Here is a 16640-nt window from a genome sequence, read left to right as displayed (position 1 = left end):
CTAGGAAGTGGCTTTACAAAATGAGCTACCTGGGAAGATCATGATATTTATACAATCTGGAGACCTAAATGAATACAAATCAGACATAGCAATAAAATAATCGTTGCATTTGATATAGAGCCTTATCACATCTTTGAGACAGCTCAAAGTGCTTCACAGAATACACTGTAAAGTGGAGTGACTGTATATTTTTTGTGGTGAAACGTGGCAGCCAATTGCACACAGCAGTGTCCCACAAACAGTCGTGGATTGAGTGATCAATTTATTATTATTTTTTAAGTAATTATTAACCCCCAGAAAAGCAATCGCCAATCAACTAACAACTGGGTTCCTACTGTTTATGTGCAGAAAAAGGAAAGACTGCATAATATAGAATTGATCAATGCAAACTCTACTTTGTGAATTCTGATTAACTAGAAATGGAATCTGTCAAACCATAGCAAGGGATTTGTATGCAGGCAAGCTAAAAAGAATTGATATTTGACCAGAACAGAACTTTTAAGAAATCACAAAAACTCAAGCAGATTCGGTGGTGATTTATAAATTTATGTACAATTATCTTTCCCTCCAGGTTGATAATGTGGTCTACTGACAGTAAAATGTTGTTTAAAATCTTTTAACAAAAAATACCCTTCCACCAAAATAAAACTTCCCCATTTTAACGCTTTAACTTTCAATTAATTAAACTGCAAACCCAAGCACACCATTCGATACAGAGAACAGGAAAGATTTGCATATGATGTAGAATCCACTACTTTGTAGCTTTCCTCATAAAAACAGTATTACTGTGTTTGCTGTGCCCATCCTCTAAGCCAGTGGAAAAGTTTGTCCCATCTATAGGATGGTGAGCATCCAAAAAATAGCAAATCCCAGGAATTTCATCTGGGAAGTTAGGAGGCAGGTCTTCTATAGAGCGAGGTGTGAACTTGAACCCAGAATCATCCTTTAATAACCTAAAATAGAAAAGGTTTAGACAGGTAGAAAGTTTAATGTGTAAACACAAAGCATGGTTACTTGTGAATATCACTAACACTCGTGGTACAGGGCTGCTTTACAGTAACTCAAGTACATGCGGTGAGTAAGATTTTATAATTCAAAGATCAGTGGGATGAAAAGCACTGCTGAGGAAAGCCTGGAGTCAGCAACTTTACAGCTTTCCCATTGAGAGTTTTGTCAATTCCATCGATAAAATGATCATTTTGTATTTTCTGCCCAAACAATTAGTATAAGATCTATGGTTTATTTAAGTAAGGGAAGCAAAAATCTAGGACAGTGAGAACAAAAAAATTGGTAATTATCTAAAATATAAGTACATAAAATAAAATGCAAATTCAAAGAAAATTAAATGATATACTCTGAGCTAATGTTGATTATGTTATGTACCCTATACTGTATCATAAACTGGATAAGTTGCATACCCTCCAAAGTAGTAGTGACATCTAGCAGCTTATGGAGGTCAAACTACTTGTAATAATAATAATAATCCTTGCATTTGATATAGCGCTTTTCACGTTTGGAGGACGCCCCAAAGCACTTCACAGAACACACTGTAAAGTGAATTGACTGTATATTGTGGGTGAACGCAGCAGCCAATTGCACACAGCAATGTCCCACAAACAGTCGTAGATTGAAAATGACCAATTTATTATTGTTTTTTGTTTTGGAGGGATTATTATTAGGCTCTGTGTGGAGTAAGGAAACTTGCCCAAGGTTTCGCCCTCTGCCTGGAATTGAACTCGGGTCTCTCACTTGCAAATCGAGTGCTCTAACCACTGAGCTACAGGACTCCACAAAGTCCTTGTAAAGAGAGGTGTACAATTAAACACAAGTTTTTCAGTGTCACAATGAGTGAGCGAAACATATGCAGAAATGGTCAGTCCAGAGACAGTAGTCACTGCGGTAAACATTCACAAACTTAAAAACTTGTTAATTTACTAAGTTTGTTTTTCATGATTATCACAGTTATCCCTAAACATCCCTTCCAAAAATCATATTTGGAATTTACATGATCTATCCAACATCAAAATATTTTAACACTACACAATATAAAATAGAAGAAGTCACATTTAATATGTAAAACAACTTTAAACTGTCAATAAATATAATTGATTAAGATTGTACTTGGAATAATAAACTTACGCATAAGTGGTTGGACTGACATTTATTCTTCTGGGAAAGCTGGTTGACTCAAACTTGTTGGCAAGAGTAACGTTGTTTCCAAACAAGCAGTATCGAGGCATTTTAACCCCAACTACTCCAGCAAGAATAGAACCAGAATGGAGACCAATCCGCAGCTAAAGAAACAATTTTAGAAACAAATCAAAATGCGATCAAGTGTCTCACATCATCTAAAAAACATCATTAATGTTCATTAATTTGTTTCTCCACCTTTTTCTTTCTAGGGATGCAATTTCCCATTCAGTTCCATTGTTATTTGTGATTATGTGTATTTGTTTTTATGTTCATTAGGCAATAAAATGAAAATCTATATATATATATACACACACACACAAATAATGCTTAGGAAATGCAGATGTAGTACATTCTACTAAGTTCAGGAGGAGAGGTAAAGGAAAATGTGTTATGATGCAGTATATATATATATATATATTGTGTAATCTTAACAAATCATCAAACATAAGGTTAATTAATGATATCTATTATACTGTGCTGAATGGGCTAGAGGCGTAACCCTTCCTCTCCTACATCCACCCCCACCCACACACACCATTCTCAACCGCAACGTCCCCAAAGCCGGGCATCAAACTCTTACATCGCGGCCTTTAAGTGTCTGTTAGAGGAATACCCAGTTTATTCAATCTTTTTGTTTGCTAACTTCAAACTGGAAGCCCAGATTCTCGAAGGTTGTCACTGGGAATGACACAACAACAACAAGAAGATTACATTTGTATAGCACCTTTCACGTCAGGAGGACATCCCAAGGCGCTGGACAGTGTACAGCATTTCAGACTCGAGCTGGGGTCGGGGAGGGAGAAGGAAGGGACGAGACCGATAGCGTGGTCGAAGAGATGGGTTTTGAGTCGGGACTTGAAGGTGGCTAAGGAGGGGGAGAGGCGGAGTGATTGGGGGATGGAATTCCAGAGGTTGGGGGCAGAATGGCTGAAGGCTCTCCCGCCAATGGTGGGGTGGGTGGGTCGGGAGACGTAAAGCAGGCCAGAGCCGGCTGAGCGGAGGGAGCGGTCGGGTTGTTAGGGGGTTAGGAGGTCACAGAGGTAGGGTGGGGCGAGCCCATGGAGGGCTTTGTAGGTGAGGAACAGGATCTTGAACTGGATCCTCTGAAGGACAGGGAGCCAATGGAGTCAAGCAAAAATGGGGGAGGTGGGGTCGCGGAGTTTGGTGCGGGAGAGGACACGGGCTGCAGAGTTCTTGATTGTGTGCATCCTGTGAAGGGAGGAGTTGGGAAGGCTGACAAGCAGCGCATTTGCATCGTCGAGCCTGGATGTGATGAAGGCATGAACAAGAATTTCGATGGCCTGAGGGGTGAGGTAGTGGCAGAGTCGGGTGATGTTACGGAAGTGACAGAAGGCAGAGCGGGTCATGGCTTCGATGTGGGGGAGAAAAGACAGTTGAGGGTCGAACAAGACATCTAGGTTCCTGACTGGCTTGGTGAGTTGTAGTGTGCAACCATGGAGGTTGATGCTGCCAGTGCCTGAGGTGCTGAGGCACTGGCGCGAGCCAATCAGGAGGGCCTCAGTCTTGTTCACATTCAATTGTAGGAAATGTGCCCTCATCCAGGACTTGATGTCCGACAGACAGTCTGTCAGGACAGCAGTGGTCCTGGAGTTGAGGGTGGAGGCAGAAAGGATGGGTGTCATCCGCATACATGTGGAAGGTGACCCCATGTCTGCGGACGATGTCACCAAGGGGGAGCATGTAGATATTAAAGAGGAGCGGGCCATGGACTGATCCCTGGGGGATGCCAGACATGACAGTGCGGGGGCTGGAGGAGAGACTATTAGAGGCAACCAAGTGAAGGGGGTGAGAGAGGTAGGATTCAATCCAGGAAAGGACAGGTTTGCAAAGATTAAGTAAAGAGGAGGTGGTGTATGGGGATGGAGTGGTCGACAGTGTCGAAGGCGGCAGAGAGGTACAGGACACTGGGAGACTGGGGCAATGGGAGGTTGGGGGATGGGGGGTGATTCTGTCACCATCAAATTTAATGTGATAAATATTGAACCCATTTTTCACTCATATTCTGAGCAAAGATGGTATGGTGTGTGTAAATGTGCATAGACATTGATTCAGCAAATTAAGAACTTGAAACAATAAGAGAAGAAGTGAGAAATGATCATTCATCACATCCAGCGTCCAGTAAATACTGATGTTCTAGCTCTACAATTAGTAACTTTCTTACACTGAACATTTGGTTCCTTTCATGGTCTGGATGCTGGGAACTGTATGTAAAATTCTGCATAAACAGTACATAAAGTTACCAGCTAGATAACTTTAAATAGCTTGATATGATAATGGAATCCTCACTAACAACAACATTTATTTAAAAGCATCCCTAGGGAAGGCACTGAACCACACTTGACTTACTCACCAGTGTTTACTTAACAGAAAGAAGTGAATTAAAGAATAGTCAGCTTTCCATTGGGGAAGAAAAGACATTTTGAATCAGTAAATGTACTGACCAGTTTCTGCTGAAACTATTATTTTTCTCATACAAGGCAAGACTCACAATTTTCAAAGAGGGAATAAGTTATAATATTCAAAGGGACTGTTGATGACAGATCAACCAGCCCAGCTCAGTTGCAGGCCTTTGAGGTACAACTCAATTTCTTGCTGCAGGGATTCTTTTCACTAAGTTCCTGTTAACCCTGCAAGCTGAAGCCCTATTGGGTTGGATGATCCTAGATGGATAAACAACAGGAAGATTGCCAGACATTGCTCTAAATGGCAAGATATGTAGGTTTAGCTAGTTGAACTTCAGCATTACTCCAACACACACTCTGGGGTCCAAAGCCTTGGCTCTTGTCAACCTGTGTTTATGAAACTAGATAAGCAGGTTGTCACATTTAAAAGCAGGTGACCGTTCGCATCCTCTGTATTCTGCACTTCATGTCGATTACAACAAAGGAATAGCTCTTGTTCTTCCTAATGGCTTTTTTTCACAAGAGACAAAGGAACGTTCCATTCAGTTGGATAGAATGAGATTATACAACACATAAGGCTATGTTAATTTCTCAAAAATAGTGTTTTTTGTTCCATTATAACATGAGCAAAAACAAAACAAATTCATCACAGATGCGATGGAAGCAAAGCAGTCAAAAATAGAAGATGATTGACATACTGGAGGAAACCATTGGACCAAACTACCTCAGAATGATGAATAAAAATTGAAATAAATAAATATATAAAGTCTCAGGGATGTTAAAAGTGTTCTTCTTCTGGCTGATATCATATCATGCTTGAAATTTGGTGAACACCAACTTTTGCCTGGACACTGTCCGGAAGGACCACACAGAGAAGGGGCAAAGGGCACTCTGGTGATGCTTGTCTCGCTACAAGGACAGCCAGGTTTCAATGCAGGTCAAGCTTGCAGCATGTAAGATTTGCAAACAGTCCTCCTTTATGGATCCACGTTCCTGGGAATGCCCCTTTTGCAAAGTCCAGGATTAAGTAGTGAGATTCATTTGTGGCAAACACAGGAATCAGGGAGAGAGGGCTCCGGCCTATACTGACCTGTTGTTGAGCACCCGAGAGGCGGAGGCGGTTTCACAGTGGATCCTTCTATTTGCCAAAGGCCCTCACATGAAGCCCTGGATTTAAGCAGCTGAGGCTAAGCCTGGTATGCAGCATTGGACTTCAAGAACATCAAGGTAGCTGGCACGTCACAAGCCATCCTGTACAGGTACTCCCACCACACTGAAGAGAGATGTCCATCAGATAATTGATGAGGAAACTCGAGCCCAAGGGCAACAGCTGCTAGAAGGTGTAATCTGGAGTCTCAGTTCAAGAACACATGTTCTTACATCCAATGCTTCAAATCCAGCTTGATTGGTTTGCAGATGGGTAAACAGCTGCTGCTCAAGCTCCGCACTTCCAACTGGTGGAATCATCGCTTAATAGGAAGGGATATATGTCCAAGCTGTGGGCAATGCTCTCATGCATTTCATGCTGAGCTGCGTTGCCCGTCGGGAAGTTTGTAGGGAGTTCCTGGTACCTGCTATCCTCCTAGTCAGGGGTCAAACCCATGCTTGTCAGATGTCAAATAACCAATTAGTGACTATCCTCCTTGGGTGGAGGTAAGAGGGGTCTCCTTGGAGCTGAACTGACTCTAAGGTGATATATTTAGCAACTCACACTCTGAGGTCCCCAACCCTTGGCTCTTGCCAAACTGGGCCTAATACTTTCTGGAATTAGGTAAGCAGGATGTGTCCCTCGGGAGAGAGTGCACTTTCCATTCCAATAAACGTTTCTGGACTTTCCAATGCATAGGTGAGAGGTATGGAACTCTCAGCTTGGTTTGGATACTCTTAAGCATGGTATCCGCATGTATCAGACACCCAGTTAACCAAAATAAAATGCTTGGAATACACTCTACAGAAAGTAATTTCCTACTTACTTAACAGTACTTCATCTTCAAAACAAGTTTAACAACAGGAACTGTAAGTTATGCTGTTTATAAGTAAAAAGCTGAGTCTCACCTTAATAGGCTCACCATCTGGAGTCGTCACCTTGTCTGACATCTCCATCATCTTCAGTGCCATCAGGGCAATCTGAACAGCATGGGTTTTGCTTTCTTTGTGTAACCCTCCAGCTACGCAGTACGCGTCGCCAATAGTCTCCACCTTGTTCATGCAACCCATCAACCGAAAGATAATCAGGGGATAAAGGAGATAAAAACATAAACCCTCTATCATCTGTGAATACATGACAATGCAATTCACAAGTGAATCAACATATATTGTTTCTATGGGGCTTTTCAATGAAGACCAAGGTGTTTATATTGATTTTATTTTAATGACAAATGCTAAATATTAGAATTGCCTTCAGAAATCACAATCAAGAATTACTGAAAAATCATGCAAACAGGTTTGATCCACACACATGGGGTCAACTTTCACATGAAGCGGGTGACACTCAACTCTATCTCTCTGCCTCCACCCGCGACCCCAGGACCACTGATGTCCTGAAAGGCTGCCTATCAGACATCAAGTCCTGGATGAGAGGCAACTTTCTACAATTGAACGTCAGCAAGACTGAGGCTCTCCTGATAGACTCACACCAGCAACCTCCGCACCTCAAGCACTGGTAGCATCAGAATCCATGGATGCACATTCCACCTCACCATGCCAGACAACAACAACAGCAAAATTACATTTGTAAAGCACCTTTTAAGTTGCTGGACAATCAGTGTTTCGGACCCAAACTGGGGATCTGGATCGGGGAGGGTGGAGGGCAGGAGGATGCGAAGGAAGGTGACTGACAACACGGTCAAAGAGAAGGGTCTTGAGATGGATCTTGAAGGAGGCAAAGGAGGGGCAAGGCAGAGGGACTGCGGGATGGAGTTCCAGAGGGTGGGGGCAAAGTGGCAGAAGGCTCACCCGACAATGGTGGGTGGGCGGCGGGGGACTTGAAGCAGGCCAGAGCCCGCTGAGAGAAGAGAGCAGGCAGGTTGGTAAGGGGTTAGAAAGTCGCAGAGGTAGGGGAGAATAAGGTCATGGAGGGCTTTGAAGGTGAGGACCAGGATCTTGAACTGTATCCTCTGTATGAATGGGAGGCCAGTGGAATCCGGCAAGAATGGGGGTGATCCCAACACCAGGCTCCATGACCCCATCACACCCACCCTCACCTAGCTCCACATCCATCAGAGGATTGAGTTCAAAATTCTTGTCCTCACCTTCAAGGCCCTCCAAGGCCTTGCCTCCTCCTACCTCCCTGACCTGCTAACCACTTATCAACCTGTCTGCTCCCTCCACTCAGCAGGCGCCTGCGTGCTCCATGCGGTTGGGCCTTCAGCCTCTCTGCCCCCACCCTCTGGAACTGCATCCCACATTCCCTTCACTTTGCCTTGGGACATCCTCCCGATGTGAAAGCCACTTTACAAATGTAATTTTGTATTGTATTGCCTGCTTCAGACAAACCCTACATTCAATCTAATTTTTAATTCATAATATGACAGTATTCTATACAGAAACAACCAACATTGTTCACTCCGTATACAGTGAACACAAAATTCAATCTGGGTCTAAGTTTTCTCAATTTTCTTAGTATTTCAGAATGTGCAGAATTTGCCAAATTTTTAAATCCTGCCTTATCCTTGAAACTGTTTTTTGAGTTCTTAAAAGAATATACAGAAAACTGACTTCAAAATTAAGACCATATTAAAGTATTTGCCAAATCCTCATTGTTGTGAATTTCTAAGAAAATACAATAACATTCTTCCCAAGTATGTGATATAACACACAGACTTGCATTTGTGACATTTTTGCAACATTTATATTTCAGAATAGAAGCAACTGAAATAAATCACATATCAATGGGCCAAAAACTACAAATGGGGAAATGCATCTGAAACTTTTGTATCTTTAATTCTGATTGAGAAAAAGCTTTGCACATTGTTTGGTATATCCCCGGAAGGCTTTAAAAGTAAAGACATTCTTTCTCCACCTTTCTAAAATATTCAGAAGATGAAAACTGCTCGTTTTTCAAATCTGCAAAATAATTTGAATGTTTGGAGCAACCATGCATTTTAACAAAAATTGATGGAAAACCCAATTTCTTCAACGGAAGTACAAACAAACAACAAAATTACATTTGTATAGCACCTTTCATATTGGGAGGATGTCTCAAGGCGCTGGACAGTCAGAGTTTTGGACCCGAGCTGGGGGTTGGGATTGAGGAGGGTGGAGAGCAGCAGGGGAAGCAGGGTGATCAAAATCAGGGTCAAAGAGGTGGGGCTTGAGATGGGTCTTGAAGGTGGCAAGGGAGGGGGCAAGGTGGAGGGACCGCAGGATGGAGTTCCAGAGCATGGGGGGGAGAGTGGCAGAAGGCCCGCCTACCAATAGTGGAGCGAGCGAGGCGGGGGATGTGAAGCAGGCCGAAGCCCGCTGAGTGGAGGGAGCAAGCAGGATGGTAGGGGGTTAGGAGGTCGCAGAGGTAGGGGGAGCAAGACCATGGGGGGCTTTGAAGGTGAGGGCCAGGATCTTGAACTGTATCCTCTGTATGATGGGAAGCCAGTGGAATCGTGCAAGGATGGGAATAATAGCGTCACAGAGCCTGGTGCGGGAGAGGATACGGGCTGCAGAGTTCTGGATGATCTGCAGCCTATGGAGGGAGGAGTTGGGGAGGCCAACAAGCAAGGAGTTTGCATAGTCAAGCCTCGATACTATGAATGCGTGTATGAGGGTTTCGGCGGCCTGCGTTGTGAGATAATGGCGGAGTCGGGCGATTTTCCGGAGGTGGGGGAAGGCAGAGCGGGTCATGGCACAGATGTGTAGGAGAAAGGATAGTTGAGGGTCAAACAAGACACCAAGTTTTCGGACTGGTTTAATAAGGTAGAGTGTGCATCGAGTGGAGTGTGTAGGAGCTAATCAGGAGAGCCTCGGTCTTGTTCACGTTCAAATAAGGAAAATTAGCTCTCATCCAGGACTTGATGTCTGACAGAGTTGTCCTGGATTCAAGGTTGGAGGCAGAGAGATAGAGTTGGGTGTCATCCGCATACATGTGGAAGTTGACCCCATGTCTGCGGATGATGTCACCAAGAGGGAGCATATAAGTATTGAAGAGGAGGGGACTGAGGGCAGAGCCCTGAGGAAAGCCAACACGAGACGGTGTGAGGACTAGAGGAGAAACCGTTTGTGGAGATGAAGTGGAGGCGGTGTGAGAAGTACAATCTGAACCAATCAAGGTCAGAGCTGTGAAGGTTGAGGTGAGAGGCGAGGCAGTGGATGAGGAGAGAGTGGTCGACAGTTTCGAAGGCAGCAGAGAGGTCAAGGAGGACGAGGAGGCAGAGGGAGTTCTGGTTGCAGATGGACAGAATATCATTTGTCACTTTGACCAGGGCTGTTTCTGTGCTGTGGGCAACATGGAAACTCAATTGGAGGGGTTCATGAAGGGAGAGGAGGGAACAAAGCAACAACTCGTTCCGTGACCTTATTCCAGGGCAAAGCAATGAAACAAGGATAATAATATAATAATAGTAATACGAATCCTACCTTGTAGATATCCAACTCGCCACAATGGTAGTCAAACATGGTGTATAACTCATTCAGCATGGTGACAACCTGCATTGGTGAACAGCGACCACAGACTGCAGTGAAGCCTACAATATCCGAGAAAAGCATGGTGACGTTCTCAAACTTCTTGGCCTGAACGGATTGTCCCTGCCACAGCTGCTGGGCCACTTTGCCAGGAAATATTGTGAACAAAAGATCCACTGTCTTTTTCTTTTCCTCTTCGAGGGCCTGGTGAACCTTTTCAAGGGCACCTTTCAATTTACCCAGTCTTTTCTTCAGTCCATCTTGGGCTTTGGTTTGTTCTCCAACAAGGATAACATCCCTCAAAGCATTGTGGATAGGGATATCTGAGAGGTACAAGCCACGTCCAGTGAACTCTTCGAGTTTATCCACATACGGTGATCCCAGAAACAAGATGCTTTTGGATTCCGGCACATAAATCATTTGGCCTTTGATGTCCATAACCTGTGTAATTATTACATGGTGTAATTGCAGCTAAGAGTTCCCAACAATTCCGACACAGATTTTGAATGTAAATCATATAAACGCTTCCCTGGTTCTTTTGGTAAAACTCACAATCATACTGAATTACCAATTGGAATTCCTGCAATGATGACAACTCCTCCCAACGAATATGATTTGGTAAGTGCTATAGAAGCTACAATATATGACTTAGAAAGATAGCAGTTAGCTGCATTTGTTCCCAGGTTGACTGCTTTTCTGCCCATGCCCAGGTAATTGGTCAAATATGAAAAGTAAACATAACAAAGAGGTGAGACTCCCTATCAATCTGGTTGCTCCCTCCACTCAGTGGGCACTAGACTGATGCACATTCTTTGCCCATCCATCGGTAGTCAGCCTTTTAGCATATCTGTCTGTCATATCTGTCCAACTCTCTTGACCTCCGTGCCATATTCACTTTGACTCACATCTTTCCTCGCTCCTTCAAGGTCTGCCTCAAGACCTTCCCCGTTGACAGTGCATTCAGCCATTCATTTCCCTCCCCATCATCCTCCTCACCCCCATCCCCTCGGCTTCCATCCCCAGCTCGAGTGCAAACCTTGTACTGTCCAGTGTTTTGGGATGTCCTCCCAACATGAATGAACTATACAAATGGAAATTTGTATTGTATTGAGTCATTGTTACAACAAGTATTCTTGCCCTCCATCAGCTATTTTTATTATTATTTATTTAATAATAAACCTTAGAATATTATATTGTGAGAATGACAGCAGTTACCAGCCACTGAATTTGTTGCAGATACTGCAATTGTTTGGATAATTGAACTATACATTCACAGCACATGTACAAACCACAGGACACAAATGTGTCAGTCTGACTGTGTTTCAACCAGGAGATAAAGCTTAAACCTGTGTCAACTGGTGTCTCCAACCTTTAGAAACCCAGCATAATTGGGTGTTCTTTTAAGTGGATTATTTGTAGAAACAAATGAAAGTTAATTATACAATCACTCAACAACTATTTGCTACAAATGAGTACAATTGTGTTCTTGTGTACAACAACAACAAGATTGCATTTATAGAGCGCCTTTCATGTCGGGAGGACGTCCCAAGGCGCTGGACAGTTGAGTCGGGACCCGAGCAGGGGGGAAATGGTCAGGGTGAGGGGAGGAAAGGGAGGGAGCGAGGAGGGGGTAGAGAGTCGAGAGGGGAGGTGAAGAGAAAGATCTTGAGACCGGCCTTGAAGGAGGAAAGGGAGTAAGCAAGGCGAAGGCACTGGGGGATGGAGTTCCAGAGCATACGGGCTGAGAGGCTGAAGGCCCGGCCACCGATGGTAGGGCGGTTAGGGCGGGGGGGTGTGGAGCAGACCAGAGCCGGAGGAACGGAGGGTACGGGCAGGTAGGTAGGGGGATAGTAGGTCGGAGAAGTAGAAGGGAGCAAGGCTGTGAATGGCCTTGTAGGTGAGGATGAGGATCTTGAATTCGATCCTCTGGGGGATGGGGAGCCAGTGGAGGTGAGCGAGGGTGGGAGTGATGTGGTCCCGAAGCCTGGAGCGGGACAGTACATGAGCTGCAGAGTTCTGAATGACCTGCAGCTTGTGGAGGGAGGTGCCGGGAAGGCCGGCGAGGAGAGAGTTCCCATAGTCCAGCCTTGAGATGATAAAGGCGTGGACCAGTTTCAGCAGCGTGAGGGGTGAGGTAGTGCGTTAATCTGGCGATGTTCCGGAGGTGATGGAAGGCGGTGCCAGTTGTGGCGCGGATGTGGGGAAGAAAGGACAGCTCAGGGTCGAACAGAACCCCGAGGTTCCTGACTGCTTTGAGAGGTGGAGAGTGCAGCCTGGGATGCTGATGCTGTCATCGCCTGAGGTGTACTGACTGTTGTGAGTGAGTGAGTGAGTGAGTGAAAGATAAGGTGGTGAATGCAAACTTTCTTAATCCAGGAGTGTTATTGAAGCAGTGCTATAAATTAAGGTTGTGTGGCATACAGAATAAGTAAGGTTCCTCAATCATTAATCAGAACCTATTATTTGCTTGAACCAGGAAACTGGAATCAAGTGGACAAACATTCAACTTCAGAGGTTTTTTACTATAGTTCCATTGGTATTCCACTACTACCAGGTAGTGCCAAACATGTTAAACTCGTTTGAAAAATATAATCCGTTATTTTATTTAGGATGAAACCATGAGATTTTAAAAGATCCTCCCCATTTTATTTGGTGTCAGAAATGACCAGTATGTGCTCTCACGTAATTCTTAGGTTAGCTGCCAGGCACAAATCACCTCAAGATTGATTTATCTGAGACAAGTACCTGCATATGTTTTAAACATTGCGCTAAAATTAATTTTAAACAAATAGTTTTTCCCCAGCAGGATGATTTAGCTGTCATCTACAACAACATCTGGTCTGTGAATCACAGCTTGTTCCCTGATAAGTTTGAGGTGGAATTGCAGAGCAATAAATTATTTGCTAATGTTCTGGAGCTTGAGCAGGAAAAGGTGGCAGCTGAGAACTGGAACTATATAGATTTCACAGGAGACGCGGTAAGTGAAAGTCAAAGAAAAAGCAAGGGAACTAGAGAGAGAGAATGAGAGAGAGAGAGAAAAATATTAAATTATGTGGTTCATGTGGAGAAAACTACCAGCACAATTGTGCCCTATTTCTGTGCTATAACATCCTTTATCACATGCATAAAGCCATAAATAACTTCAACATCTTGTTTTCTGTCATTTAAAAATGTTTGTTCACACAGCAAGTGTTCAAGAACTGGCTGGGAGGAAACGTTGACCTCTAACTGTGTGAGGGCTAAGTTAATGTATGCGACGAAAGCAGAAACACCAAGGGATTAGTAACGTAGAGGTCAAAAAGCAATATGGGTTGTGATAATTCCCACCAATAATCATTATCACTTCACATAGCACATTTTTCAGTCCTATGTCGGAGCTAATGTTAATTCAGCCCTTTCACTGGTTAGTACAGTCAGCCAATTCCCTTATATTACTATTCAAATAAAACTATTGCTAAATATGCAAGAAGATAGGCGAAGGGGTAAACGGGTATAGTATGTGGGCCATAATATATGGTGAATAAATATCTGTAAAAGGCTTACTATTCTGAAGTTGTTTTGGGCTATCACTAGATATCACAAAATAATCGTAGAAATAATAAAATAGCATATATTTATACCATAAACCAAGAAATATTCAATCAAGAAACATCTATTTTGTTGACCAACCAAAGAGGTAGTTAATAGAGTTAGTAGGTAAAACTTACCTGAAGATTCTAACCTTGAAGACTAGTAATTCATAGGTTACAAAAAAGTAACTTTTGAATACCACCTACTTTATACAACTCAAGGTAAGATACCAAAGCATGCATTGAAATAATGTAGGAACTATAAGGAGGGCAACATCTAGGGGTTGGGAGCAGCAGCAATAATACTTTTCAAACAAGCTCACCTTTTCCTGTTCTTTTGCCGTGTGGTCTTGTCTTATTCTTATAATAAACTGTGTGTTTAACATGCTCCGGATCCCACTGAACGAGCCGCAGATGGGAGGGGTGATGATCTGGAAATGCTCGTTAAAGTTGGGCCTTTTTAAAAAGTCTCTTTTGTTCAAAAGTCTTCTCATTCCGTCTCCGATCTGCATCAGCCACATCGCTCGGTCAAAAAGGAAGTGGAATGGGAACGTTTTACAGAAGGTGGAGACAGGGACATTGGCCACAGTTGAAGTGTTCCGCAATTGGGGCAAACTATTTGTCTTGACCTTTGTCTGAGAAACAATATACATGAGGTAAGTGCAGTTTGGAAAGTCACTGACCCCATCCTCTGAGCACCTTGGTACCAGTTCCACCCTTACCTCATCTTCGTACAACATCTGGGCAGCTGCCTTGATCAAACCAGGAAGTATAAATCCAATTAGTTCATTGGGGAAAAAGCAATACACTTTCAGAGGTCCATCGTTTTCCTCAAGGCAAAGAATAGAGGATTCCTGGAGAGCCTTCACATCCCCATCCCCTTCCAGGTGAGATTGGTCATGTTTCAGAAGGGTATTAAAACTGTTTAAAAGTCTCTGAGTGTCCTACTAACTAGTTTCAAGATCTGCTCATCTTCCTCGAAACAGATTTTGAAGAGTTCCTCCCCAAGCGATTGTCTTAGCTGCTCGGCTTTAATACCTGTGGTTAAGTCCCAGCATATGGTTATTAGTCACTCTCCCAGGAATTCAGAGTGAAATTGAACAGCACGAAACAGGAAAATGGAAATAATTACCTGAATTACTGGAGTACAATGTGAACAAGCGAATAAAATCTTCAGTATTTTCCTTTTCCAAACACCTGTCACAGAATCCTTCTGGATGGTCAAAGGCTGCACTGCAAGTGAAGCAATAAATAAATAAATAAATACATAAATAAATAAAGGTGCTATATCAAATGCAAAAAAAATTGAAAGGATTAAATATACAGCCAGAAACAGACAATGATTGCACAGGATGTTTCTCAGCTGTCAAGTATTGGGAGTATAGAAAACTGTTTTATTGTACATCATTTTAAAAAATTCCACTTGATATATGTAAACAATGAAGGTCTTTTTAAATTGCATTTGCAGGTACTGTAGTTATAAAAGTACAGAATCTGAGACTTTGTAACATCTATAGTTTCACATCAAGTTTGATGGAAAAGCATGATCGAAACAGGGCCTGAAAGGGCATTAAAAATACATTGAAATAAACAACAAAAACATCCTGCCACTTATGACCACCCCGCCTCCCGCCCCCGAATGTAAGCTAAATCCGTACACTCTCCACCAACCGCACAACTTCTGTGCAAAGATGAATGAATTATTAGAATACCATTGGAAACCACACAATTCCCCAGCTCCATAGTTAACTAGTCGTGGAGTTGGGGAATCGTGTGGTTTCCATTCCCCCGGGGAAACGCCGTTCGTCATTCTATCGGGCAATGTGTTCTCCAAACAATGTATTCTCCTTCGCATGCCTGGCCGCTGTTGCAGTGTTCCAGGATATAGCAATGTTTGGTACACAACTCTGAAGGTGCTGCCGTATTTCACTTTTTATGTTGCCTGGAGTTATGTGCGTGAAATGTTCAGATGGCACTGATACCAGCATTGGGGCTGGATTTGTTTCCTTCTGTCTTCCCAAACCGTGGGTTCAGTGGGTGTTTGCTATGAACAACTAAACAACGTTCAACTAATCCATGAGCTATTTAAGTAAGAAAGCTACACAAGAAGAATGTCAACTTTGATACAATTCCTATGAATTAAATAAGAAGACGAATATGTCAATCTTGACACAATTCATTTGTATCAAAGGGAAAAAAACATTTTTTTTTCTTTGACATTCTTTGAAACTATTTTTTTCAGGGGGAATAGTTTAAAAGAAATATGAATTAAATATGAAGAATAATAAGTCAATCTTGATAGAATTCATTTGTATCAACTTTAGTTTCTTTGACATTCTTTGAAACTATTTTTTTCAGGTGGGGGGAGAATAGTTTAAAAGAAAATCTTCAGAACCCTGGTCATACCACAAACACTACCCAGTTTCTACTCCCAAAGGCCAATTGACAGCCTGTTGATATTCAATATTTTCAGATCGCCAAGGTTTGCCTTCATTCTAATTGATGTTTAAGACCATTCGAGCTATTCCTCTGTTATGTATGTATGTGTGTGTGTGTATAGACAAATAACTAACAAATTTCGTGAGATTGCGGCATTTATAAAGACCGCAGAGTTGAATTTTATATCATCACCATTCCCAATAAGTATTTACTAAAAATGTGAAACCATTCAACTCTGAGATACAGGAACTTGATTTCTAAATATGAGTACTGATACATATGCCTTTTACTAATTAATATGAGGGATAGAAACAATGGGGTATTGGTTTAGTACCACATTTATAATGGGAATGAATTATCTGGAAAGTTTACTGTTAGAGATTTAATGAGATATAGTGAGATA

The 16640-nt window shown here is 42.7% G+C and overlaps 1 protein-coding gene across 1 annotated transcript in view; it reads right to left on the bottom strand.

Moving 5' to 3' along the window:
* Nucleotides 1-521: 521 nt before the first annotated feature.
* Nucleotides 522-16640, bottom strand: part of gucy1a1 (guanylate cyclase 1 soluble subunit alpha 1) — an 18234-nt gene continuing 2115 nt past the window's right edge. The window contains 7 exon segments of the mRNA XM_042337491.1: nucleotides 522-953; nucleotides 2140-2294; nucleotides 6672-6815; nucleotides 10185-10670; nucleotides 14122-14726; nucleotides 14729-14836; nucleotides 14931-15031. Of these exon segments, the coding sequence (XP_042193425.1) occupies nucleotides 752-953; nucleotides 2140-2294; nucleotides 6672-6815; nucleotides 10185-10670; nucleotides 14122-14726; nucleotides 14729-14836; nucleotides 14931-15031 (1801 nt within the window). The 3' untranslated portion in view covers nucleotides 522-751.

Source organism: Callorhinchus milii, unplaced genomic scaffold (assembly GCF_018977255.1).
Source record: "Callorhinchus milii isolate IMCB2004 unplaced genomic scaffold, IMCB_Cmil_1.0 Scaffold8, whole genome shotgun sequence".
Lineage (NCBI taxonomy): Eukaryota > Metazoa > Chordata > Chondrichthyes > Chimaeriformes > Callorhinchidae > Callorhinchus > Callorhinchus milii.
This window is presented reverse-complemented; position numbering and strand designations above follow the sequence as displayed.